The sequence below is a fragment of the Condylura cristata genome, unplaced genomic scaffold (genome assembly GCF_000260355.1).
Source record: "Condylura cristata isolate star-nosed mole 26May11 unplaced genomic scaffold, ConCri1.0 scaffold00040, whole genome shotgun sequence".
Taxonomy (NCBI): Eukaryota; Metazoa; Chordata; class Mammalia; order Eulipotyphla; family Talpidae; genus Condylura; species Condylura cristata.
The window spans coordinates 7,069,841-7,092,619 of record NW_004567141.1 but is presented as its reverse complement, the minus strand read 5'-3'; the positions used below and the strand labels follow the sequence as shown (position 1 = coordinate 7,092,619).

General features: G+C 45.1%; 2 protein-coding genes and 3 non-coding genes across 5 annotated transcripts in view; 1 reads left to right on the top strand and 4 right to left on the bottom strand.

Annotated features, from left to right (window-relative positions):
- TRIM7 (tripartite motif containing 7) overlaps positions 1 to 22,779 on the bottom strand; it is a 58,362-nt gene that overhangs the window by 15,872 nt on the left and 19,711 nt on the right. Inside the window, exons 12-13 of the mRNA XM_012733268.1 lie at positions 11,801 to 11,870; positions 10,587 to 10,694 (exon numbers count right to left, since the gene is read on the bottom strand). Coding sequence (XP_012588722.1) covers positions 10,587 to 10,694; positions 11,801 to 11,870 — 178 coding nt within the window. The remainder of the gene's footprint in view (positions 1 to 10,586; positions 10,695 to 11,800; positions 11,871 to 22,779) is intronic.
- On the bottom strand, positions 8,146 to 8,218 carry TRNAV-AAC. The gene has a single exon. It is a non-coding gene; the product is annotated as a tRNA-Val (tRNA).
- On the bottom strand, positions 10,408 to 10,480 carry TRNAK-CUU. The gene has a single exon. It is a non-coding gene; the product is annotated as a tRNA-Lys (tRNA).
- TRNAV-CAC lies at positions 10,903 to 10,975 on the bottom strand. Its single transcript has one exon. It is a non-coding gene; the product is annotated as a tRNA-Val (tRNA).
- TRIM41 (tripartite motif containing 41) lies at positions 11,917 to 22,323 on the top strand. Its single transcript, XM_004693868.2, has 6 exons — positions 11,917 to 13,767; positions 17,363 to 17,458; positions 19,183 to 19,413; positions 19,954 to 19,976; positions 20,176 to 20,303; positions 20,724 to 22,323. The coding sequence occupies exons 1-6, from the start codon at positions 12,958 to 12,960 to the stop codon at positions 21,323 to 21,325; spliced, it is 1,890 nt and encodes a 629-aa protein (XP_004693925.1). The 5' UTR covers positions 11,917 to 12,957; the 3' UTR covers positions 21,326 to 22,323.

Below are 22,779 nucleotides of genomic sequence, written 5' to 3'. Positions count from 1 at the left end.
TATGCATAAATAAATAAATCATTTTAAAAAAAGAAGAAATACTTGGTTGACAATACTTGATGTGAAGAAAGAGAAACGGGTTCGGGAAAGTACTTATTCAGAATAAGCTCCTTTATCTGCTAACAAAATGCTTTTCAAAAATTATTTTGAATGTTTAAGTGTACAGCTCTGTGGCTTTAAACACATTCACATTTTTGTTCATCCATTATCATTCTTCTGCAGAACTACTTCTTCCCCACCGGAAACTTTGTACCAGTCTCTCCTCGGCCCCTCCCTCCCTCCTTTCTGTTTCTAGGCAACTCATATAATATGAAACACACAATATTTGTGCTTTTGTGACTCACATCACTTAACATAATGTCTTCAAGTTTCATCCATGTTGTAGCATGTGTTAAAATTTCCTTGTAAGACTAGTCACATTTAATGTATATAGTACCTTTTGTTCATTCATCTGTCCATAGAATCTTGAGTTCTTTCTTTCTTTCTTTTTGCTACTTATTGAAATTAATAATACTGTTATGAACAAAGATGTATATAGTGCCTGTCTTATTTCTGGAGGTATACAGTCAGGAATGGAACTGGTGACCATATGGTATTTCTACATTTTATTTATTTGTTTGTTTGTTTTTTAGGAATAGCCCTACCTTGTTCCACAAAGTCTGCATCAAAAAATTAGTTTTAAAACTAATCCAATTCTGTAGAACAAAGTTATTTTTTCTCTTTTCAGGGCTGTTTTTCATCTGCAAAGAGCAATTATCATTAGAAAGACCTACTCAGTTCTTTATGTCTTTCTCTCACTCTTTCTTTTTCTTCTTTTGTGAATGATCTAAGGACAGGGGGAAAAGTGAAAAGAAGAGTTTGCTTTAGGATCAAGATGATGTTGGGGTTCATGTTACCAGGAAGAATCAGGTTGTAGGCCAGAGAAGCATGGGTAAAATATTCACCAGAGGCAGAATGGATTTATTGAAATACACTGCTAAGAAGAAAAAGCTGGCAAGACAGGAAAGATTTTCAAGTTTTCTGCCTTGGACAGGAATATTCCAAAGAGATTAAATACATTCGTATGTGATTTCTCAGCAAAGCTAGTCACAGCTGCTTTGGCGTATTTTCTATCCCCAGCCCAGGTAATGACCCACATGGTGCTGCAGACCTCTCCTATCTGCCTGCTGCTCCCCTTAGCAGTGTACTTCACTGATTTACCTGTTCTGCTCCTACCCTGTCTTTGGTGAATCCTCTCACAGACCCTGACTTGTAACCTCAGTTCTGTATGCATAAATAAATCTTTAAAAAAAATTGTATGTGATTTCTATTTGGTCTTGCTGCTCAAGAGGCATAATTTGTTAGATCACGTATGTAGTTTGTGAAGGGGTCTACAAAAATGATTAAATGTAATTATAAAATAAACTCATCAACTGTTCATTTAGTTATTCTCATTTGAAAATCTCATTTGCAAGAGAAAGTAATCTGCCGGTTTAATAGTTTTTTTTTTTTTTAAGATTTATTTATTTATTCATACAGAACTGGGGTACAGGCCAGAGTTGCAGGGGCAGTAAGAGGATTCACCAGAGACAGAGTGAGGAGCGAAGTACACTGCTGAGGGGAGCAGCGGGCGGGTCAGGAGAGGTCTGCCCCGCCATGTGGGTCACCTCCGGGGCAGGTGGGGATAGAACTCATGCGGGAGTGGCTTTCAATTCTTAGTGCTGCGCTTTAACCCGCTGCACCACCAGGGAGAGCCCGGTTTAATAGTTTTATGGCTATTTTCTAACTATCCTAAAAATATATTCCAGGATCATCTCTCTGTAATAGTGAAGCAGGAAGTTTCCCAGATCTGCTTAGGTTCTGCTACTTTCCCAGGCCTGCTGCTCCTTGTGGGGGAGTCTGTTGCTTGGATTCTGTTGTTTGCTGGAGCAGAAAGTTCCTTCAGTATAGTGCTAGCTCACAGTAGTAGGTAGGTTACCTTGACCACTTTCGAAACAATAAAAAAAATGCTTATGCTGTGATAAATGAAGTGACAAATCTCTTGATATACACTGTACAAAACCTCACCATTCCTATAATTTGGGGCTCAGCCTTTTGGGACTGACCCCACTGAGCCCGCTGGTGTGACAAGTAAATCTCTCCCTCCATCTCAGAGTGTTGTCTGATTTCTCTGGGAAGTTGCTGTAATAATAGTTCTAGCTTCCCTTTATTAGACTTAAAAAAAATTCTTGCAGGGCCTGTGTAGCATTAGAAGAAATGGCTCAACTATCATCAAATGCTCACCCTGTTCATTTTATTATTGTTTATGTCACATTAATTTGAGGGTTTAAGTCACTAAAATAAAAGACAGATCTCAGTCATATCCTGGCATCCAGAGGAATGTAAACTTTGGGCTAAAGTGGAAAACAAAATGTCAACCAGAGTGACCTAATTCTGGAGGGCTGCCTGCAAAAGGAAGATCAGCCAGAAAGATGACCCAGAATGACTTGCTCCTCTATTCTGTATCAGGACCAACTGGATTAAAATCATTGGATATTTTGGGAAACCCTCTCTGCCGTCACTTGAGATGTTTGGTGCCTAAGGGCCTTGTGGGGAACACTTTTGAATGTGAAAAAAAAAAAAAACATGCTTGTTTTGTGATTACTGTTGAATGTATTGAAATTGTAAATATAAAAGTTTTAAATTCAACTTACAAATTACAAATATTGCTGTTTTTCTGAGAAAGTTAGCAATATTTTAAGCAGCAGGAACAATCCATTCACTGGTCCCTTCATTAAGGTTATTAAATGTCATTATCCTGAACATTTAAGCCATTGACCATATGGTTAGTTGACATTTCAGTCAAAAAAGACGACCAAGAATAGCTTGCTTCTCTATTCTGTATCAATACCAATTGTATTAAGAGCATTGGCTCTGTTGGGAAACCCTCTCTGCTGTTATTTGAGATGTTTGGTGCGTAAGGCTCTTGAGGGGAAAACTTTGATCTACTGATCTATGGTTATGATGCAGTTACAAATGACTGGCCTCTCAGGTAAGTATTTAAGGTCTGTCTTCTCCCTATTTGTTGCGATGTCCCCACCCCACCTTGTTTGCAAGTTTGTATTCTAGCATTCCAAGGAAAAGGGAGTTAAACAGTAGTTAAAAAAAAAAAAAAAAAGCAAGCTGGCCCCACCCATTTCCATCTGTGTGATTAAACATATACAGTGTTGTAAATCAGTATTATTTCAATGAAAAAGAAAAAAAAAGCAGCACACGGACCGACCCTCCTCCCCTTCGCAGACCCTTGCCCATCTCCCCTCCCCCCCCCACCTGTGTACAAATGACCCTGCACCTTGCCAAAGAGCAGCAGGGGGTGGAGTGGGGGGTGTCTTCAGGACTTGAGTCTGCTGCCCTCCTCATTTGTCTACAAATTAAACCACTTTCCTTTTCTTCCAACTCTGTTTCCTTTTATTGGCTGAGGGAAACTGAAGCCCAGTTCAGTATCAGGTATTGGACATTTCAAATAACAATTATAGATTTATCTATGTGAACTCTCAGAGGCAAGGAGAGGGAATAGTTGATTAGGTTATACAGCTGGAAAACAGAAATGGTTTCTGTATTTCTATTGCTGCTGCTGACTCCTCTTTTTTTTTTCTTTTAAAGATTTCTTTATTTATGTATACAGAAATGGGGCGCAGGCCAGAGGGGCAGGGCCGGTGAGAGGATCACCAGAGACAGAGTGGGGAGCAGAACAGGAAGATTGATGAAATACATTTGGTCAAAAGAAATACAATAACTCTTTAAGCTGACAGATTCAATTTCAGTTACATAATTTTGTACAGTAGTGAGTTGCAGTTTATTTGAAGAAAAAGTACAAATCTGATAGTAGTTAGGGAGGGAGAGGAGATCCCTAAGACTCTAAGCTGGTATAGTAGGAAATCTGCATATTGTTTATGGCTTGTCTTCTCTGAGATATTTTTCCAGCTCAAGGGGAGCAATGTCCTGTGCCAGGGTGTCTGTCACCCCAGGGATCCAACTGGTCCTGAAGCTTTGTGGCTAGTTTTGTAGTGCTGTGCTTTAACCATTGCACCACCAGGGAGAGCCCTGACTCCTCTTTTAGACAGCAATGCACAGCACTGTTCATTTGCAACATTCCCAATAAACCTGATGCAGTGAAACAGGACAGGTATCTCATCTTGTCCCATCAGATAATCAGTCCTATATGTTGCATTTAATAAGTTTGTCTTCTTGCAGTTTAAGGAAAGGAAGGATATCCCTAAGAGGAGGAAAAGGAAGCTAAACATCAGGTGTCAATAAAGCAAGTTGGTGCTCACCCAGATCTCAGCATGCCTGCACCAAAAGGACATGCTGACCCTTGCCCATTTCCCTTTTGTTTGACTCCTTTGTATAAATATCCCTGACCTCTGCCAGAGAGCAGGACAGTGGTCTTTCAGACACTCAGCTGTCCTCCTCAGTTTGGACAAACTGAACTACTTTTCCTCAAACTGTTTTCTTTTATTGGTTGAGGGAAACTGAGGTCGGTGTTTGGTATCAAACCTTTGTGCTTATTAATCTGTCCTTAAAAAGTTTGCACTGAGGTCCTACTGTAACTGGACGACTGGAGTTGGGGCCACCTGTCCCCAATGAATGCTAATAAAATAGAGACAGGAATTGAATCTTCAAGGTGTGCTTTAATCAGACAGCCTGCAATCTGAAAGATGGTGGGGGTAGGGTGTGGGGTGAAGGGGTGCGGGGGAAGTGGTTAACATGCTAAAAAAAAAATCTTAATGTTTCATTTCGAGCTTTTTATAGTGAGTTGAATAAAGACAGTCCTCAGCAAGCAGGTCTTCACTGCTGCCAGAAGATTGTGATGTTCAGCCCCTGAGTTCTTTATCACTCTCCTGAACACCTAGCTGAGGTACTGGGACAGCACAGGCTCCCTGCACTCTTCCAGATGTGCCCTTGGGCTGGATAATGAACTCAGAGCCTACCATAGACAATAGGTGGGTGCAGATTTCCTAAGATACAAGTTTAGCATCTCACCTGCTCTCCTCCCTGTCCTGTCCCTGGCCCCTATCCAGCCCTTCTCCGTACTATCTCATTCACTGGAATAGGAGTCCTCTAAGATCGCAGATTCCATATTCTTAATGCATTTTTCTACCTACTTGCAAACAAAAACAGCAAATGATGTGGGTAAAAACCATCAAAATGCAGAGCCAAAGACATTAATTATGGTTCCTTAGCCTCCAAACCCATGGTCTTACATCTATCCTTGATCCCACTAACTATGCTCCTACGTCAGAGACTTTAAACTGCTCCAGCTACCAAAGTTCTCTCTAAAATAATCTTATGTTGGGGGACAGGCCTCAGCAGGGTGAGGCTAGGTGAAGGGGTGGTGAGGGGGAGGAGGAGATTAAAGTTGTGAAACAGTGGGGAAGGGGAACCGGAGTGAGGAAGACACTGGAGTAGGTGTTGGCTGCAAGTCTTCCTGCTCATTTTCTCAGCAGGTCTTTATTTATACTGTGTAGTAAGTAGTTAATTACAATAATGCATAAGGTAAGTTAAGAAGAATTCACCATAAAAGTTCTCAAGGAAGAGGGGAACAATGCCTCCTCTTCCTGACACTTTATGTATACTAAATAATTCACATTTGTGATAACTTTAATGTCTGCGGATGTTTAACGAAAGCTCAAAGGATGAGGGGGTCTGGGAAAGGATGAGCTGTTAGCAAAGGATTGTTAGGGGTTTTAGGGAAGGAATAGATTGTGTAAGCAGAGTCATCATGATTGTCTAAAGAGAAGCTAATGGCTAACTAAAGGTTAGCAGAGAGTAGTTAGCGATCGTTTTAGGAAAAGGTTAATTTAACGCTAGCAGAGAATAGTTAGTGATTGTTTAAGAAAAGGGTAAATTAAGAGGAAGTTATACAGTCTTGCATTAAGCAACACCTGTGAAAACAATGTTAGGAAATTGTCCCCGAATTCTTATGCTCTGGGAGCCTTATCTGAGGTTTGCTTTTTGTTTCAAAAGACTGAGGAAGCTTCCTAGGAGTCTTGATGCTTTGGGGGATCTTATCTCTCCCAAGGCTTGCTTTTTTATCACAGGAGACAAAGGAATTTCCTGCCCTGGGGCAGCTGGTACCTGCTGTGGCCAGGTAGCCAATTTATGAAGCCAACACAATCCAGTTGTAAACTGATGGTTGCTCAGAATATTTTTGATATTATTATACAAAAAAGAGAGGTCATAACAAAAGCTAGCAATGGAAATACTGATCTTTCAGAGGTATTCCCTTCTGCCCGCAATTTGCAATTTGTTAGATGACAGAAGTTGCATAGCTTGTGCCAATCTTCCAAAGGCTGGTTCCTATCTTACTGACTCAGCTCATTGTCATCTCTTTGCCAAATCTTTCCTGGCTCATCCATTCAACACTGTCCTCTGTTTGACTGCCACAGTACCAGATCACCCTTAATTTTCTTAGAGTTCCTATTATTTCTGACATCAATTCTCTGCTTACTTGTTATTTTACTTGCCCATCAGCAGAGAGGAAAGCCCTTGGCCCAACTTTTTCACTGCTATGTAAATAAATGAATACATGAAATTTTCTTTCAGTAGTTGCACACCGAATGTTTGTTGCAAGGATGAAATGAGCTGACAGATGCGCACTAAAACAGTGCCTGGTGGATAGTAAAGGCCCAGTTCATGGCAAGTGGCATGGGAAGTGATGAAGGTAAATAGTGGAAGAGAGAAAATGATGCTGACTGATAGTTTCTTGGGATTTCATACCATTATCATAGTATTAATGTCTCAATACATTATTCTAATTATAATAATGCCCTAATACAATTCTTTAAAGATTTATTTATTTGTGCATACAGGCCAGAGGTACAGGGGCGGTGAGAGGCTTCACCAGAGACAGAGTGGGGAACAGAACAAGCCAACTGACCAAGTACACTGCACAGACAGTGGGCGGGACAGGAGAGGTCTGCTGTGCCATGTGGGTCACCTCCCTGGCCTTGGGATAGAACTTGCTCTTGCTGAAGCAGCTTGATCTGTTAGTGGTTATGGAGGGAGAGGAGATAGGGTGAGACACTATGCTGGTATAGTAGGAAATCTGCACACACATATTGTTAAAGGCCTGTCTTCTCTGAGATAATTTTTCAGCCCAAGGACAGGTCTGGAGGAGTGCAGGGAGCCAGTGCTGTCTGAAGACCAGACTCAGCATACTGGGACTGGAGGGAGGCCAGGCATCCAGGAGGTTGATAAGGAGCTCTGGGGCTGCATATCACAATCTCTTGGCTGTGTGGGAACTCCATGCCTGCTGAACTGTCTTTGTTCAACTCACTATAAAAAGGCAACTGGATAAAAAAAAAAAAAAATCTTAAAAAACCCAAACAGGCAGCTGGAAATGAAATGTTAAGGTGGTTTCTTTAGGGTATAACCCTCCTCCCCCCTTAAAGCTTCAATTCCAGTCTCCACTTTATTGGCATTTGGTGGTGGCAGGTGGCCCCAACTCTGGTCTTCTTGTTACAGATCTAGCAAAGCTACAATTAAAATAGAACCCTCTATGTGAACTCAGTACTTTAAACTGTTACCTGAGAGTACTCTGAAATGGGGGAGTCAGGTACTTTGGCACTGCCATGGAATTAAAAGTTTGCACCTTTCATTTTCTCTCCATTGAAAACATTTCAAGCTTTTGTTATGACCTCTCTTTTTTGTATAATCATAATATCAAAAATATTCTGAGCAACCATCAGTTTACAACTGGATTGCGTTGGCTTCATAAATTGGCTACCTGGCCACAGCAGGTACCAGCTGCCCCAGGGCAGGAAATTCCTTTGTCTCCTGTGATAAAAAAGCAAGCCTTGGGAGAGATAAGATCCCCCAAAGCATCAAGACTCCTGGGAAGCTTCCTCAGTCTTTTGAAACAAGTTTCTTATTTCTTTGTCTTGCATGGCATTTCCTCCTCTTGCATTTTGAATGGCTGGGACTGTGAGTTCGTTGAATGCAGGTTAAATGACATAAACCACCTTCTTGTACTACAATACCTACAGGCCTGACCTGGAACGCAATGGGTGAACGAACTACCTAATAGATTGGAAAAGATAGGAATATGGCCTAAACGATAATGAAACACGCTTACATAAACACACACGTGCATATGTACGTTATGACGGATGAAAAACAACCTTTTGTTTCCGCCCGGTTTCGAACCGGGGACCTTTCGCGTGTTAGGCGAACGTGATAACCACTACACTACGGAAACGGATGCCTATGTGGCCAATTATATACTTTATAATCCTACAAAACAGCCTAGCACAGGTCTCTCAACAATGTTTGCCTGGAAAGAGTCCTTGAATCCGTTTAGTGGTGAAATCCCTGTACTCATGTAGCTATCAATAATAGTTGTTTATCAGACTGCAGAGTGCCACCTGTTAATGGTGGAATCTGTCACACCTAGCAATGAAAAAAAAATGCATACAACTTTAAAAGGAAATGAATGAAAGCAGTGGGTCTCTCAGGAGAGAAAAAGGTTTTGGAGGCTTCAAACTGGAAACCACTTCTCATTATTTCTCATCTAGGGAGACAAACCGAGGGTCCAAATGGTCTCTTAATTTGTTTTTTGTTGACTGTAAAATCTAAAGGATTAATGAAATGCAAATCGCTTTTAAAATATACAAGCTGAGTATATATATTCTTGTCAAAATGGAAATTCGATATAAGTAAGCAAAAGAAAATTACAGAATTTTACATGTTTTCAAAATAATCATGTTTCTTCTAAATTGTGCAAAATTATCTATTCACCTTTTGGAGAAAAAAATTGACATACCAGATGGTTAACTTTAAGTGATTTACTTGTAGAAATGAAAAGAAACTAAAGTAATAAAAAGTGGATGGGTTTGAAAGAAATAAATGTAAATTTTAAGTTAATGGTATTTAAATAAAACTGAAAATTTTACTAACTTTTGAAAATAAAGTGAAATATTTTAAGTATTTAATAAAAATAGAATTCATCAATCCTAGCATCCAATGTCCAGAACTGATATGAAGCCTAAAGCAGATTACATGTGCACCTACATTTAAGCACAGTTAGGAATACTAGTGGTTGTTTAACATTACATTATGCTTTTCACGCAGCTGATGCTGATTCAGGTAGAAAAGAGGCTGAGTACTGCTGAGTAAGGATTCTTGGGTCCATGAGGTGGAAGACTCTTCTCTATCAGGGCTCTGGCTGGGAGATCCCTGTGTCCCAGTCTAGTTCCAGGTGGTCACTAGGGGCCTGCAGGAAGTATAAACTCCTTCCCCTTGCAGCCTCAAGCCTCAGTATCACCATACCAAGTATCTTGGGGTGGTGAGGTCTTATTAGGAGGCCAGGAAAACAAACTGTCTGCTTCAGCTTCCCACTAATGAAAAAGACATTTTAGTAGTGTTTTCTAGTCCTACTAAAGATGGGAGAAAATAAACCTGAAATCACAATTTGCAAACGAAACTGCAAGTATTTGTGTAATACAAAATATCAAAATTGCTATTTCAAGCATCAGTTTGTGTCACAAGATAAAACACTAAGACTACAATAACAGTAACCCCCCCCCCCCCAAACAAACACTTGAACTAGGGCTATATTAGAAACAGCCTATTTTACAAACTGACCAAGGCCATTCTGGACCATTGTCCTAGAGTGTCATACTAAATCCTCTACCTCTCTCATTCACACACTTCTGAGATAGAAGGTGATGTTAAGGTCATTCTCCATTTAGCAAGTTTTCTTTTTTTATATATGGTGAACAGACTTCTTTTATATCTGATATGCATGCAAGGGAGATCTCTGCAGCTGGAAAATAGAAAACAAGTCGAATTTTCGGTCTAGGGAAACAGTTAACATAAAGGAATGAATTTCAAGTTAAGGAAGAATTTTGTGATACCAGTAAATTGTGGATGTTTAAATTAGGATGTTTTGCAAAATAATGGTATTTTCACATTAATGAGGAGGGGACATGTGGAGGTTGGTGTGTGTGGAGCAGCATGTCACAAAAAGTAGTTTTAAAACTGAGCATTAAGAGAATATACTGAAAATAAGGGCCTATAGTTACCGAAACCCTCTTTCTCAATGGGAAATCGAAATCGAGGGCAAGCAGATGAAACGGAGATCTGACCACTATAATCACTTGGTAGGGTGGCTGATGATTCGTGTTGTCAGACAGCGATCTTCTCAGCGGAGCTCTCCCAGCCTTTTAGGGACAGCTAGACCAGTAGCCTATTAAATAGGTGCTCAAGTCTAAGTTACTCCCCTAGAGGCGAGGAGAGCTCTTAGGTTAGGCCTCCCTCTCGACTGTGAGCTCTATAGTTTCAGGCGCCCACCATCCCGGATGCTACAGATCTTTCCTTTCCGGGCAGGGAGAAATACAACGTTTCTGATTAAAAGCCCCCTGCTAGCTTGTTTTCCAAAAGTACTGCCGCCCAACGTGGGGCTCGAACCCACGACCCTGAGATTAAGAGTCTCATGCTCTACCGACTGAGCTAGCCGGGCAACTCTGGTATGTCCTTTTGCCTCTCAGGAGACCAAGCTTCATCCTCAGGATTTTGGGAACACCGAAATAAAATAAAAAACGACACAAGTATTAGGGTGTGCTTACTCTCCTTGGTTCTGTCATTTTCACTAACTTTAGGGGATCCGAAGGCGATGCCGCATTCTACTTTGCAGAAGCGACCCTGGGGGCTTCCATGGGGAAGACTGTGATCAGCTAAGGTTCGAGAACTGACTTACACCGCCAAAATTTACAAGGCCTGCTGCGGCGGTGGCTCTGATGTGTCGCCTCACTGCCTGTCTCTCCAAAACAGAGATACGCACACTCGCAGGACCTTCCTTTCTCGTGACAGCTCACTTTCCTCCCAGGCGGGAAAAAGCGATTAGATGAGAACTAGATTGGGGGAAAAAAAAAAAAAAAAACCTGTTTCCGCCCGGTTTCGAACCGGGGACCTTTCGCGTGTGAGGCGAACGTGATAACCACTACACTACGGAAACGCCTTGGCTGGGGTTGGCTGATGCCGCCGAGACTATATACCCGCTCCAGGAATAGGGCTGACTCAGCAGAGCCGCGGCCCGGAAGGTGCTCCCTGACCCGGCGCGCCAAGCAGTTGTCAGGTCTGTGGCAGCACTTCTCAGCCTCAGCGAGGCCGACAGTTTCCCGCACCGCCCAGGGCACCTGGGAGGGTTAATGTTTAGGAAGCGTGGGGACCACCCCTTTTAGGAAGCACGCGCACGCTTGAAGTTTCCCTGAGAAGAGGGCGCTTCCAGAGGGGTAAATCCTGTATGCCCCGCGTCCGGAGATCGCGCGGCGGCCATCACTCACTGGGGATTCTATTTGTAACTTTACGGTCCTGTAACTTCGCAGTGTTTTGTTTTGTTTTAAGCAAGCAAGGTATTCTTCAAAAACGTCATTATTATTTCTTCCGCACATGTTATTTGGCAGAGAGGCTCTGGATACTACAGCGATATCTTAACTAGTACTGTTTTACATTCCCGGGTAGAATTCTTCCAGGTAAAGCCAATAACGCAAACCCAAGCCGAGCTACTGCTCTCGCGCAGGCACTCCATGAAAATACACCTCAAGACGGCGGGGGCGCGGCGCGTGCGTGGCTCACAAGTTTGCTGAATGGTCAGCGGCACACACCAAAAATTATCTCCCCTCACAAAGAACACATTGGGTTGGTTCAAAATTCAAGACGGTAGACATGTGCAAAAGTACGCTTGCCACTCCGGACCCTCAGTTTCCCCAGAGAACTCCACCACTATTCTTTCAGAGATAGACAATTTGATGGTGACAGCGGGCAGCTAAACCTTACGTACTTATGTCGTGACATTCTAGTCGCTTTAACATTAACTCCACTATCACAAAACTGACAGCTGATATATTACTCTGTATTAAGGCGAATAAAGACATCAAATACACTTCACAACCTACCCTAGTATACAGTGAGCACCTCGCTTTTTTCGCTTAAGAATACACCTTTAGGAGAAAGTGTTCAGGAAAGCATTCCTTTAGTGACGGGCAGTTAAGAGAGCTCATCTAAACGGTGCGACAGTGACCAGACGACAGTTTCTAAATCCGGCGTGGAAAGGCCAGCCACCGCAGGATGTGGGGGAGGGCCTCTGTTCCCACCCTAGCAGCCCTGCCCCATGCCGCCCATCCCGCCCCAGAGCTGTCTTGAGGAAGCTCCGGGTCCTCAAACAACAAAGTCCTCGGCCTAGAAGGGCCGGAAGTACTTAAACGCTCACGCGGGCCCGCCCCTCCGCTTCCGGTGTGAGTCCCTGGCAGTCCTGTGAGTTCGGCCCGTAGGATGGTGTTAGGCCGATGCGGTGGTAGTTTTGAGGACGGACGGCCACCAAGCGCTTCTACTGTCGCCCGAAGTTTATGTTCAGTGGCGAGGGATGGGGAAGGCCGGTTCTTCTGTTTCCTCTGCGGTTCCCCGCTCCCCCGCATCACCCAGACGTAGGCCTCCGTCATTCTAGCCCTCCCCCCTGTTCCCAAGGATCTGCTAGAGCGTCTTCCGCCGTTTCCTGTCGTCCAGCAGCCGGGGCGGGTGGAAGGGGTGGGGGTAAAAGGACGCCTAGCGCTACTGCGGAGGGAACTCCCAAGTTTGGGTGCCTCGCGGCGCCGGAAGTATTGAGGGGCGCCGGAAGTGAGGAGGCGGAGCCAGGAAGTGAGGAGGGGCGGGGGAGGAAGCCAAGGGAGCGTTGGGGCAGATTTGCACTCAGGGCCTTCTGAGGGACTTGGCGGTAGCGAATAGCTCTGTCCCCTCCCCTTGCAGAGACACGGTTGTCGCGGGAGTAGGAAAATCTGTGGACGGGTGGGTTGTCGGTAGGACGTTTCTGGCTGCGCGTGAGGCCAGTGTGGGAAGGCAGGGCTGGGGGTGGGGCCGGGTCGTCAGGGCGCCTGAGAGGGAAGCCCCCCGGCCCCCCACCCCCTCGCACTGCCCGTCTACACTGGCTGAGTGGACACTAAGATGGCTGCCGTTGCCATGGCACCCAACCCTGTGCAGACCCTTCAGGAGGAGGCAGTGTGCGCCATCTGCCTCGATTACTTCACGGACCCGGTGTCCATCGGCTGCGGGCACAACTTCTGCCGAGTGTGTGTAACCCAGTTGTGGGGAGGGGAGGATGAAGAGGACAGGGACGAGTTAGACCGGGAGGAGGAGGAGGAGGACGGAGAGGAGGAAGAAGTGGAGGCTGTGGGGGCCGGTGGTGGGTGGGACACCCCCATGCGGGATGAAGACTATGAGGGCGACATGGAGGAGGAGGTGGAGGAAGAAGAGGAGGGTGTGTTCTGGACCAGTGGAATGGGCGGGTCCAACTGGGACAACATGGACTACGTGTGGGAGGAGGAGGACGAAGAGGAAGATCTGGACTACTACTTGGGGGACATGGAGGAGGACCTGAGGGGGGAAGATGAGGAGGATGAGGAGGAAGTGCTGGAGGAGGATGAGGAAGAAGAGCTAGACCCCGTCACCCCACTGCCTCCGCCTCCAGCCCCTCGGAGGTGTTTCACCTGCCCTCAGTGCCGAAAGAGCTTTCCCAGGCGGAGCTTCCGCCCCAACCTGCAGCTGGCCAACATGGTCCAGGTGATCCGGCAGATGCACCCAACTCCTAGTCGAGGGAGTCGTGGAAACGATCAGGGCATTTGTCCCAAACACCAAGAAGCCCTGAAGCTCTTCTGCGAGGTGGACGAAGAGGCCATCTGTGTCGTGTGCAGAGAATCCCGGAGCCACAAACAGCACAGTGTGGTGCCATTGGAGGAGGTGGTGCAGGAGTACAAGGTGAGAGAAGTAGAAGATGGGAGTTTAGTGGGGTGGAGAGGAAGTAAGAGGAACTGGGAAGTTTTTACCCCCCAAAGAGCTTCAGGTACTGGTGAGCTGATTCTCTTAAGCACTTTCTGGCACCAAGGTGGGTTTAGAATGAGAAGGACCCTGTATACAGATAAAGCAGATATATTGAAGATCAGAGAAGACTGGCTTCCTCAAAGGAAATCAGGCAAAGCCAGTGATTTGTCTCAAACTTCCTTCTGGGGGAAAAACCACTTCTAGTTTACTCTGCCACTGTGCAGGTGACAGTCCCTTAGAGCTCTACCACCAGTCTCATTTTCTTGTGAGTCATACCTTTATCCATGACTGAGGCCATTCGAGATGAAAAGAAGTTAGGACCTAGTATAACAAAGAAGGGCTTGAGAAACAGGAGCTGAGAGGACTTTGACAGCCAGGCCCAGATGCACTTGCCTTCTACTGGTTGCTTCCAACCCATGATACAACTTATCTATACCCTGAGGACTCTGTCATGTCTGCAGTCTGAGGTGTATGATCAGAGATACTTCTGGGGATTTTTGTTTTAAAGGGAGGGACTTTTTAGTCAGATAACCTGCTTCTGCACCTAACCATTTGGGTAAGTCTGAATATCTTTTATCATTAACTTCTCCAGGATTAAGAGTTAATGATTATTGAATACTTACTATGTACACCAGGCACTGTATTAAGCACTTTTCACTTAAAACTCAAAGCAATGTAGTAAGTTCAGTGTAGTTTTTATTGCCATTTTACAGATTGGGAAACAGATTTAAGTAAAATACACCAATCCACATAGTGACTAGTAAGTGAAGGATTTGGTTATGAAGCCCCCTCCCATCCCCCTGTTTATATACCATTACCAACCATTTGGATGTTATTTGTTCATTTATTTGCCTTTTCTGACGTGAGTTTTCTTGGAGACTTGATTCTAGTTTGGTTAATAGCTACCTCTACTTCTGAGAATTTGGACATAGGTGAGGGAGATCTGTTTGTGAGACAGTCAGTACAAATAGCACTACTTAGTAGATGCCCCGATAGGTTTGATGCCATGGGACCAGAGGAGAGGGTAGCATCTTCTTTGTGATTTGTGCAGAGCTTTTTATGTTTTATGACTTGAGTTTTTACACCTATCGACTTCTAGAGTAACCCCTGTTGGGTATTACCCAATTATAGGGGGCTTCTCAACTATGAATGGTATAGTTAAGACAAACCTAAATCCCCTCATGACAAATAACTGCTGCTTCCACACAGTGGTTGTCAACCCTGGCTGATTGTCTGCATTACATCAAAACTACAGTGGGTTTACCAGTAGAGATTCTGAATTAGTGGTGGGGGGAGTATCTTTAGAGAACCCAGCCTAGTAAGGGAATCATTGAATTGATAATATTGCCTGTCTGCTAGTTTTTGCATTATTAGGGAAGTTGCAAGTGTTATTGTCCTTCTCTTTGATATTCTTTTGATTGAAAAAATACATTTATTTATTTATGCATACAAGGACTGTGATACAAGCCAGAGGTGTGGGGGGTGAAAGGCTTTATCAGAGACACAGTGGAGAACAGAACAGGTTCTCCACTCTGAAATCCACTGCTGAGGGGAGCAGCAGGCGAGACAAGAGAGGTCTGCTGCGCCAAGCAGGTCACTTCTCTGGCTGGGTGGAATCAAACGCGAGCCTCAGTGGCTGAGAATAGCTCCATAGTGTTGTGCTGTAACCCCTGCACCACCAGGGAGAAGGCCCTCCTTTGGATTCTTAACCAAGTGTCCCCATCACACAATGTGTACTTTATTAACCGAATCCTGAGGTGGACTCTGCATGTGCATTCCATTCCTTCTACCCTCCCCCTGTTGGACTCTTCCCAAGAACTTGTGAAGCTGGATTTTAATTTGTGTTAGCCACATCTACTGAATAGACCAATAAGGTGCTGCAGTTCGGGGAGGCCACATAGACAGAAATCTGATGTTTAACTGATAAATAATGTACATATAGAACGCTTATTACATAGAATTAATTTGAATGATTCCCTTTCTAACTTACCAGCTATTTTATAAGTGAGCAGTTTATTACGTTTGGGTATGTATATAGCACTAGCTTGGCGAAGTGTTGTTTCGTAGAATTTTTTTTGATTGAATAGCTATTGACAAATAATCCATAGATCAAGCTAAAAAGTTGAATGTCTTTGGAAATCTTTTCAGACAGTAGTATTGTGTTTGGATGGTCTTATGATGTTTTTGTTCACAATTTAGGAAAAATACTTAATGAGAAATCTAAGTATTCTGAAGTAGTAGAGTTGAAATTTTTGGACTACGTAAGTAGATGCGGTTGAAAATGATATCAAAAGGCAAAAGTTGTGTAGCTTATGCTATTTTTATGTAATGGATTGATTGTGATCTTCTCATTACTGTGTTTTTTTTATCCTGTGTGGTACTACTTGTTCTATTCTGGGTCAGTAACCTCTTTAGTTCAAGGGTCATTATCAGGCTATCTTTGGCAGCTTAAGACCTAGAATTGTAAGTAACCATTACTGTTCTTCAGCTACATCCCAGGCACTGCTGAGCATAGAGACCATAAGGTGTAGATTCTGTTATTCCCAATTCCCATTTTAAAATGAGGAAACTGCAATTATGGCTTGTCTCATGTCATATTCAGATCAGAGAGTAGGCTTGAACTCTTTTACACTGCATTCCCTTTCTGGAAAAAGAGTGAGAAAGGTAGGAGTAGAAGACATAGAAAAGAAAAGAGCATATAGATAGAGGTTCTTACATTCTGGTCTCTCTAACAGCCCATTAGAAGACTTACAAATGATTGGAACACAGAGCTCAAGTACATTTAAACTGTGACAATTAAAATCTTAGGAGGAGGGGCTCCCCTGGTGGTGCAGGAGGTTCAAGCGCAGCACTATGAAGCTATCTACCACCACTGCCGCCAGGGAGCTGACTTGCTCCTCCTCAGCAGTGTTTCATTCAATCTGCCTGTTCTGTTCCCCTCTCTCTCTGGTGAATCCTCTCACACCTGTCCTTCTGGTCTCTACCCCTGTGCTTGTATGCATAAATAAATAAGTCTTAACAAGAAAAACACCTTAGGAGGAGATGACTTGTTTTCCATTTACCAAGCAAATGGAAATTGAACAGGAGAGAAAGCAGGTGAACAGAGACAAACAATAGATATTAAAATAAGTGGGGTTCCTTCCCAGGAGTTTCTGTGTTGTGGAGGAGGCACACATATGACTAGGAAATACTATAATAGTTTTTTGTATGTTCTTTGGGGTTACAGAAGAAGCTGGCAATGTGGAGGTTAGTATTGTAGTCAGTTAACTGAATGTGGGTCTCTAGTCATACGAACCCCACCTTGGAAACAGCACACCCAGCGCTTCTGTTCATGCATAGGCCTACATATGAGGATCAGAGACATTTGTTGTCATCTGAATTAAGGGGGAGGGGGGGAGCACGATACTCATTTGATATCTGTGGTGACGAACAGACTTTGAACTGCAGCCCACTGCAGGGAAGATAGGGGAGATGGGCTCTGAGGGCAGGGGCATCTCAGCCTAGAACATGAACCTTTTTCCTGTTTCGTCAGGCCAAACTGCAGGGGCATGTGGAACCGCTGAGGAAGCACCTAGAGGCTGTGCAGAAGATGAAAGCCAAGGAGGAGAGGCGGGTGACGGAACTGAAGGTTGGTAAATGCCTTAATAGGGGCTGACTGGCTCTGTAGTTAGAATAGGAAAGATGGTGACTAGATCCTCTGAAGAGGGAACAGCCAGGCCTGGGAAAGATGGATCTTAGAGAATCAGGAGACATACTCCTTAGATTCCAAAAGGAATGACAACAGGCCTGGATGGGACAAGTTGGGTGCTGGGCCCAAAGCTGTAGCACAGGTTTACCACCCCAGATAATTACTCCTAGAACTGGTGCTTCATACAGCTGAGCCCACCATGTTAGATAGCACAGAGCGCACAGGAAGCAAGGTAGAGTCCACATAATAGTCATCAGAGAAGACCTAGGGCCCCGAATAGATGGCATGTGGTAGGCAGAGATACTGCACACATGAGAGAGGGCCAGTGTATTTTATGGAGGAGAGAAATTAGTGAATGTTAGCGTAGGGGCTAAACATCTTCTAGAGTTTCTTAGTCTTTTTTATTGTTACTTACCCCTCTCCAAGGAGAATTTTATGTATATATTCCTCCTTAATTCCCAACCCTCACCCACTCCCTGTTTTTGTAAAACAAGTAGGTACTGAAGTAGTCTGACTCTGTGAGCTTTGGTAATGAAGTTAAGACATACCTTCTGTCCAACCTCTTCTCCACACTCTCCAATTCTCCCTAGTCAGTGTCTGGACCTTACCACTTCCTAGGGCCCAAATTATCACATACACATTTGGGACTTTATTGCTGGCTACTGCCAGGTACTGATGATGCAATCTGAGTCTGGGAACTGGGGAATCCTCTTGCCTCCAGCTAACTCTGTAAGTTGACACTTCCGGGGTACAGTGGTATCCAGGATCTGAGTGTCACTGAGAGACAGAGAATGAAACTATTTCCTTCACCCATGTGATTAGCTAGGACTTTCTTTTCCACTTTGGCCTGTCACTCTTTGTCCCAGGACTGTCTGATAATCCAGACAGTCCAAACCAAAACCAAACCAAACCAAACCAAAACACAATCACCCTCCATTATCACGCAGTCCAGACAAATGGTTGGGAGTGGGCAGAGGTTTTCTTTGATTATCTGTAGATGTACCTATATAATAACATCCTTGATTTTGCCTCTTAACTGGTAAAGTGAAAATATTATCTGGCCCTTTGCAGAAAAAACTGGCCAACTCCTCACCTGAGTGGAAAGAGGTCTCCCTTTTCCAAGGTCTCTAGTGTTATAGTAGGACCCTAACTTCATATCTTGATTCCCGAATTTACTTAATTTTATTTTACCAAGTACCTACTCTGTGGTTGGTGCTGTTTCATGGTCTGAAGACCCTGTGGCAAATAAATATACTCTGCCCTGTTGGTAAGAAACTTATGGTGCAGAGGGGGGAAAGGATGTTAAAAAATAATTTAATGTACACATAACATTTCAGTTTAAAATATACGCCATGAAGAGATAAAATGAGTTATGTGGAGATATTCTCTCTAAAGAAATATTTTAGCTTAGACATGAGAAATGGGTCAAGTTAGATACCCAGGTTGAAGTTGTGTTGCAGGCAGAAGAGAGGTTGGTGAGTTTGGAATCAATGTGTGGGGAGAGCGGTGTCTGCAAGGAAAGGGCTTCTTGCCATTCCCAGGCCTTTCCTGGAATTGGGGTATGTGGGGCTCCATTTTTTGGATTGAGGGACAGAGGTTGCAAAATTGGAGGTTTGTTTCTGTGTGTTGAGGTGCTATCCTCAATACCCTTTGCATTATCCCAGAGCCAGATGAAGTCCGAACTGGCAGCTGTGGCCTCAGAGTTTGGGCGACTGACAAGGTTTCTGGCCGAAGAGCAGGCAGGGCTGGAACGACGCCTCAGAGAGATGCATGAAGCCCAGCTGGGGCGTGCAGGAGCAGCAGCTAGCCGCCTTGCAGAACAGGCTGCCCAGCTGAGCCGCCTGCTGGCTGAGGCCCAGGAGCGGAGCCAGCAGGGCGGCCTGCGATTGCTCCAGGTGAGCAGCACCTTCCCTGTCTACCCCCCAGAATCCTTGTTTGGTCTGTCAGGCAGTGTTCACCACCACCTGTTAAGAACTGCTTCTCTTCTCACTGGAAGTAACCCACAATGATAGAACCTGAAGACCAAGATTTTTTGAGGCTATAGATAGACTTAATGCCAAATGAGGTGGGCATGTGATGATCATGCTCACTGAAAATAAAGGGTGAGTTATAGAAGAGTTTTAAATGAGGGCTGAAGAATCTTGTCAGTGACATCTTTTAAAAAGTGACCAAATCATACTGTGAATATTCTTTTACTGGGGTCGAAAATTCTGGTAGTGGGCTCTTAGCAGAATGAGAGGAGTTAGGCTTGCTGAGGTATAGGAATTACTCAGATGGATGCACATTTATTGAGTGCTATGAGGGTGTCTTTCTTTCTCCCTATTCAAGTGCCGTCTTTTCTCTGGCTGGAATCAGATTGGGAGAAAGGAACGGTCCCTGTGCAGCTGACTCTTTCTTTGTCTCTTTTTCCCCCTCTCCCTTTTTGTTATTCTCAGGACATCAAGGAGACTTTCAATAGGTGTGTTCCCACCCTTTATCCTTTGTGACCCATTGGTATCTGGTCTCCCATCCCTGCCTCTCTTGGGTATCCCGCTCCTCTCCTTCCTTCCCCAGGACCCGAGTTTCTGCTTCCTGGACCCTCTTCTCCTTCCCCTCAGCTTCTGCTCTCCCCTCTGGGAATATCCTGGTCCCACCCCCTGCCCGGTCCCCTTCTCTAGGTGTGAAGAAGTACAACTGCAACCCCCAGAGGTCTGGTCCCCTGACCCGTGTCAACCCCATAGCCATGACTTCCTGACTGATGCCATCGTGAGAAAAATGAGCCGGATGTTCTGTCAGGCTGCCCGAGGTAGGGAGGTGACGTGTATGCATCATCCTTTATCCTTCCTTTTCTGTCCCAAATCTGATAATGGATTTTCAGAGAAGTTGAGTCCTGGGGGAAGAATGAGGTTGGGATGGACCAGGATAGAGGTGGGTCACCTGGGACTTCAAGGGAAGAGTAGCTTCTAGAGTCTGTGTATGGGGGACTGGAACAGCTAGGAGCCAGAGGGAAGATCAACTGGTGTCCTTGGAAGTGAGTGGGGGAGGAGGTAAAGTTCATAGGAACCTGAGCCTGGCCTCTAGTAAGGAGATTGGGAAGCTGAGGACAGGCTGGGTGGGGGAGAATGGGCCAAAGGGAAAGATAGCAAGAAAGGCCCAGCCTCAATTTTGGCAGCTCAAGGGGACCAGTTGTTCCAGGCCTGGTATATTTGTCCTCCCTCCTCCCAAGTGGACCTGACATTGGACCCCGACACGGCTCACCCTGCCCTGATGCTGTCCCCTGACCGCCGGGGGGTTCGCCTGGCAGAGCGGCGGCAGGAGGTTGCTGATCATCCCAAGCGCTTCTCAGCTGACTGCTGTGTACTGGGGGCCCAGGGCTTTCGCTCTGGCCGGCACTACTGGGAGGTAGAGGTGGGTGGGCGGCGGGGTTGGGCGGTGGGCGCCGCCCGTGAATCAACCCATCATAAGGAGAAGGTGGGCTCGGGGGGGTCCTCTGTGGGCAGTGGGGATGCCAGCTCCTCACGCCATCATCATCGCCGCCGCCGGCTCCATCTGCCCCAGCAGCCCTTACTCCAGCGGGAAGTGTGGTGTGTGGGCACCAATGGCAAACGCTATCAGGCACAGAGTTCAACGGAGCAAACGCTGCTGAGCCCAAGTGAGAAACCACGGCGCTTTGGAGTGTACCTGGACTATGAGGCCGGGCGCCTGGGCTTCTACAATGCAGAGACTCTGGCCCACGTGCATACCTTCTCAGCTGCCTTTCTGGGCGAGCGCGTCTTCCCTTTCTTCCGGGTGCTCTCTAAGGGTACCCGCATCAAACTCTGCCCTTGATCATCCTGCCACCTGCAAGGGCCCCTCTAGTCAGCACTTGGGGGGTGGGTGGTGGTGGAAGGTGGCCTGAGTTTGGGGGCTCAAAGGCTTCTCCCACTGTTTGTTACTTTGTTGCTTCCTACCCCCCCTCCTTGACCTAGGCCCCCTGCTTTTACCTTTAGGAGCCTAAAGACACCTCCTGGCCTCCAGCTTGGCCTTCTCACCTGCATCTACCCAACAGGCCTGCATGGGTCCCTGATGACAACAGCTTTCTGCTCTTCCCTCTGTCTACCCAGGGGTCTGAGTTTGAGAATGGGCAAAGGGGAGATTGTGATATTACTAAACTTCCTTTCCCTACCCCCGTTTCTCTTATGTCAGTTCTAAGACAGAGGGTTTGAATGAGACTCATGACAGCCCCCATTCCAATTCTGTTTTCTGATGCACATTTCAACTAAGGGATTTGGAAGCCTCTGGGGCCAGGAGGAAGGCAGGCTGGGCAAAAGGGTAAAGCTGGGTTATAAAGGAAGTCTACTCTCCTGGGGAAGTAGGAGGGATTCAGCTTTCCTTCCATCCCCAATTTCTACCTCCACAGACCGGCCAGAATTTAGCTTCAGTGAGATCTGGAATGGTCGACATGATTGAAACTACATACCATTACACCACCCAATAAATTATTTCCTCCATTTTCCTAGCACTATCTAGGAGCAAAGCTCACCCCACCTTACCCCCCAAGTCTTTTCACTGCCAGGACCTTCCCTCTTGCAGTGGAGTTTTGTCAATTCCTAGCCTCTTCACATGCCATTAGTTGACCCTCCATTTGGTGTGCCCTGAATAGGAGCCTGGGTGCAGGGGTTTGCATCCCTGAGAGGAGAGCTTTGGGTATAATCTATTTTTCTAGTAACTCCTTGCCTTCTGTCATTTATCAGCTTTTGTCCTCTGCTCTGGTGGCTGAGGTCAATTTATGTTCCTGGGGGAAAGGGAGGATGGGTTGTGTTGTGGAAATAAAGTTTATTTGCTTCTTTTTGGAGGTCATCCTTTTAAAACAACAGGGTGTAATTTGGGGGTCAGGGCCTTCTAGTAAATGAGATATGTCACACCTGGTGGAACAGACACAATCCTGTTTCAACAGATTGGAATTTGCTGCCTTCTATTACTGCTCCAAGGTCCTAGGACTGGATACCCCAACTATTTTCACAACACAGGCTCACAATTACAGGGCCTAGGACAATGCCTTTTCTAAAGTTTATTACTGTCACTAGTAGACACCTCATTGCCATTATCCATTTAAGTAGGGGGTTCATAGCTGCTACCAGTCGTCTTGGCTATTCTAGACAGCTGACCATTTTCATTGATGCCACAGGCCATGTCATACAATGTCCAAGTATTAGAAAAAGTAGTCACTTAGCCTTAATGTTTAAGAACACCTATTTTTTTTTTAACATAGACCACTTTAAATGTAGATATACACCCTAAAC

Coding starts and splice junctions, on each gene's coding strand:
- TRIM41 (XM_004693868.2), top strand. CDS start 12,958: ATGGCTGCCGTTGCCATGGCACCCAACCCTGTGCAGACCCTTCAGGAG. Junction 13,768..17,362: donor AGGTGGTGCAGGAGTACAAG/GTGAGAGAAGTA, acceptor CTGTTTCGTCAG/GCCAAACTGCAGGGGCATGT. Junction 17,459..19,182: donor GGCGGGTGACGGAACTGAAG/GTTGGTAAATGC, acceptor GCATTATCCCAG/AGCCAGATGAAGTCCGAACT.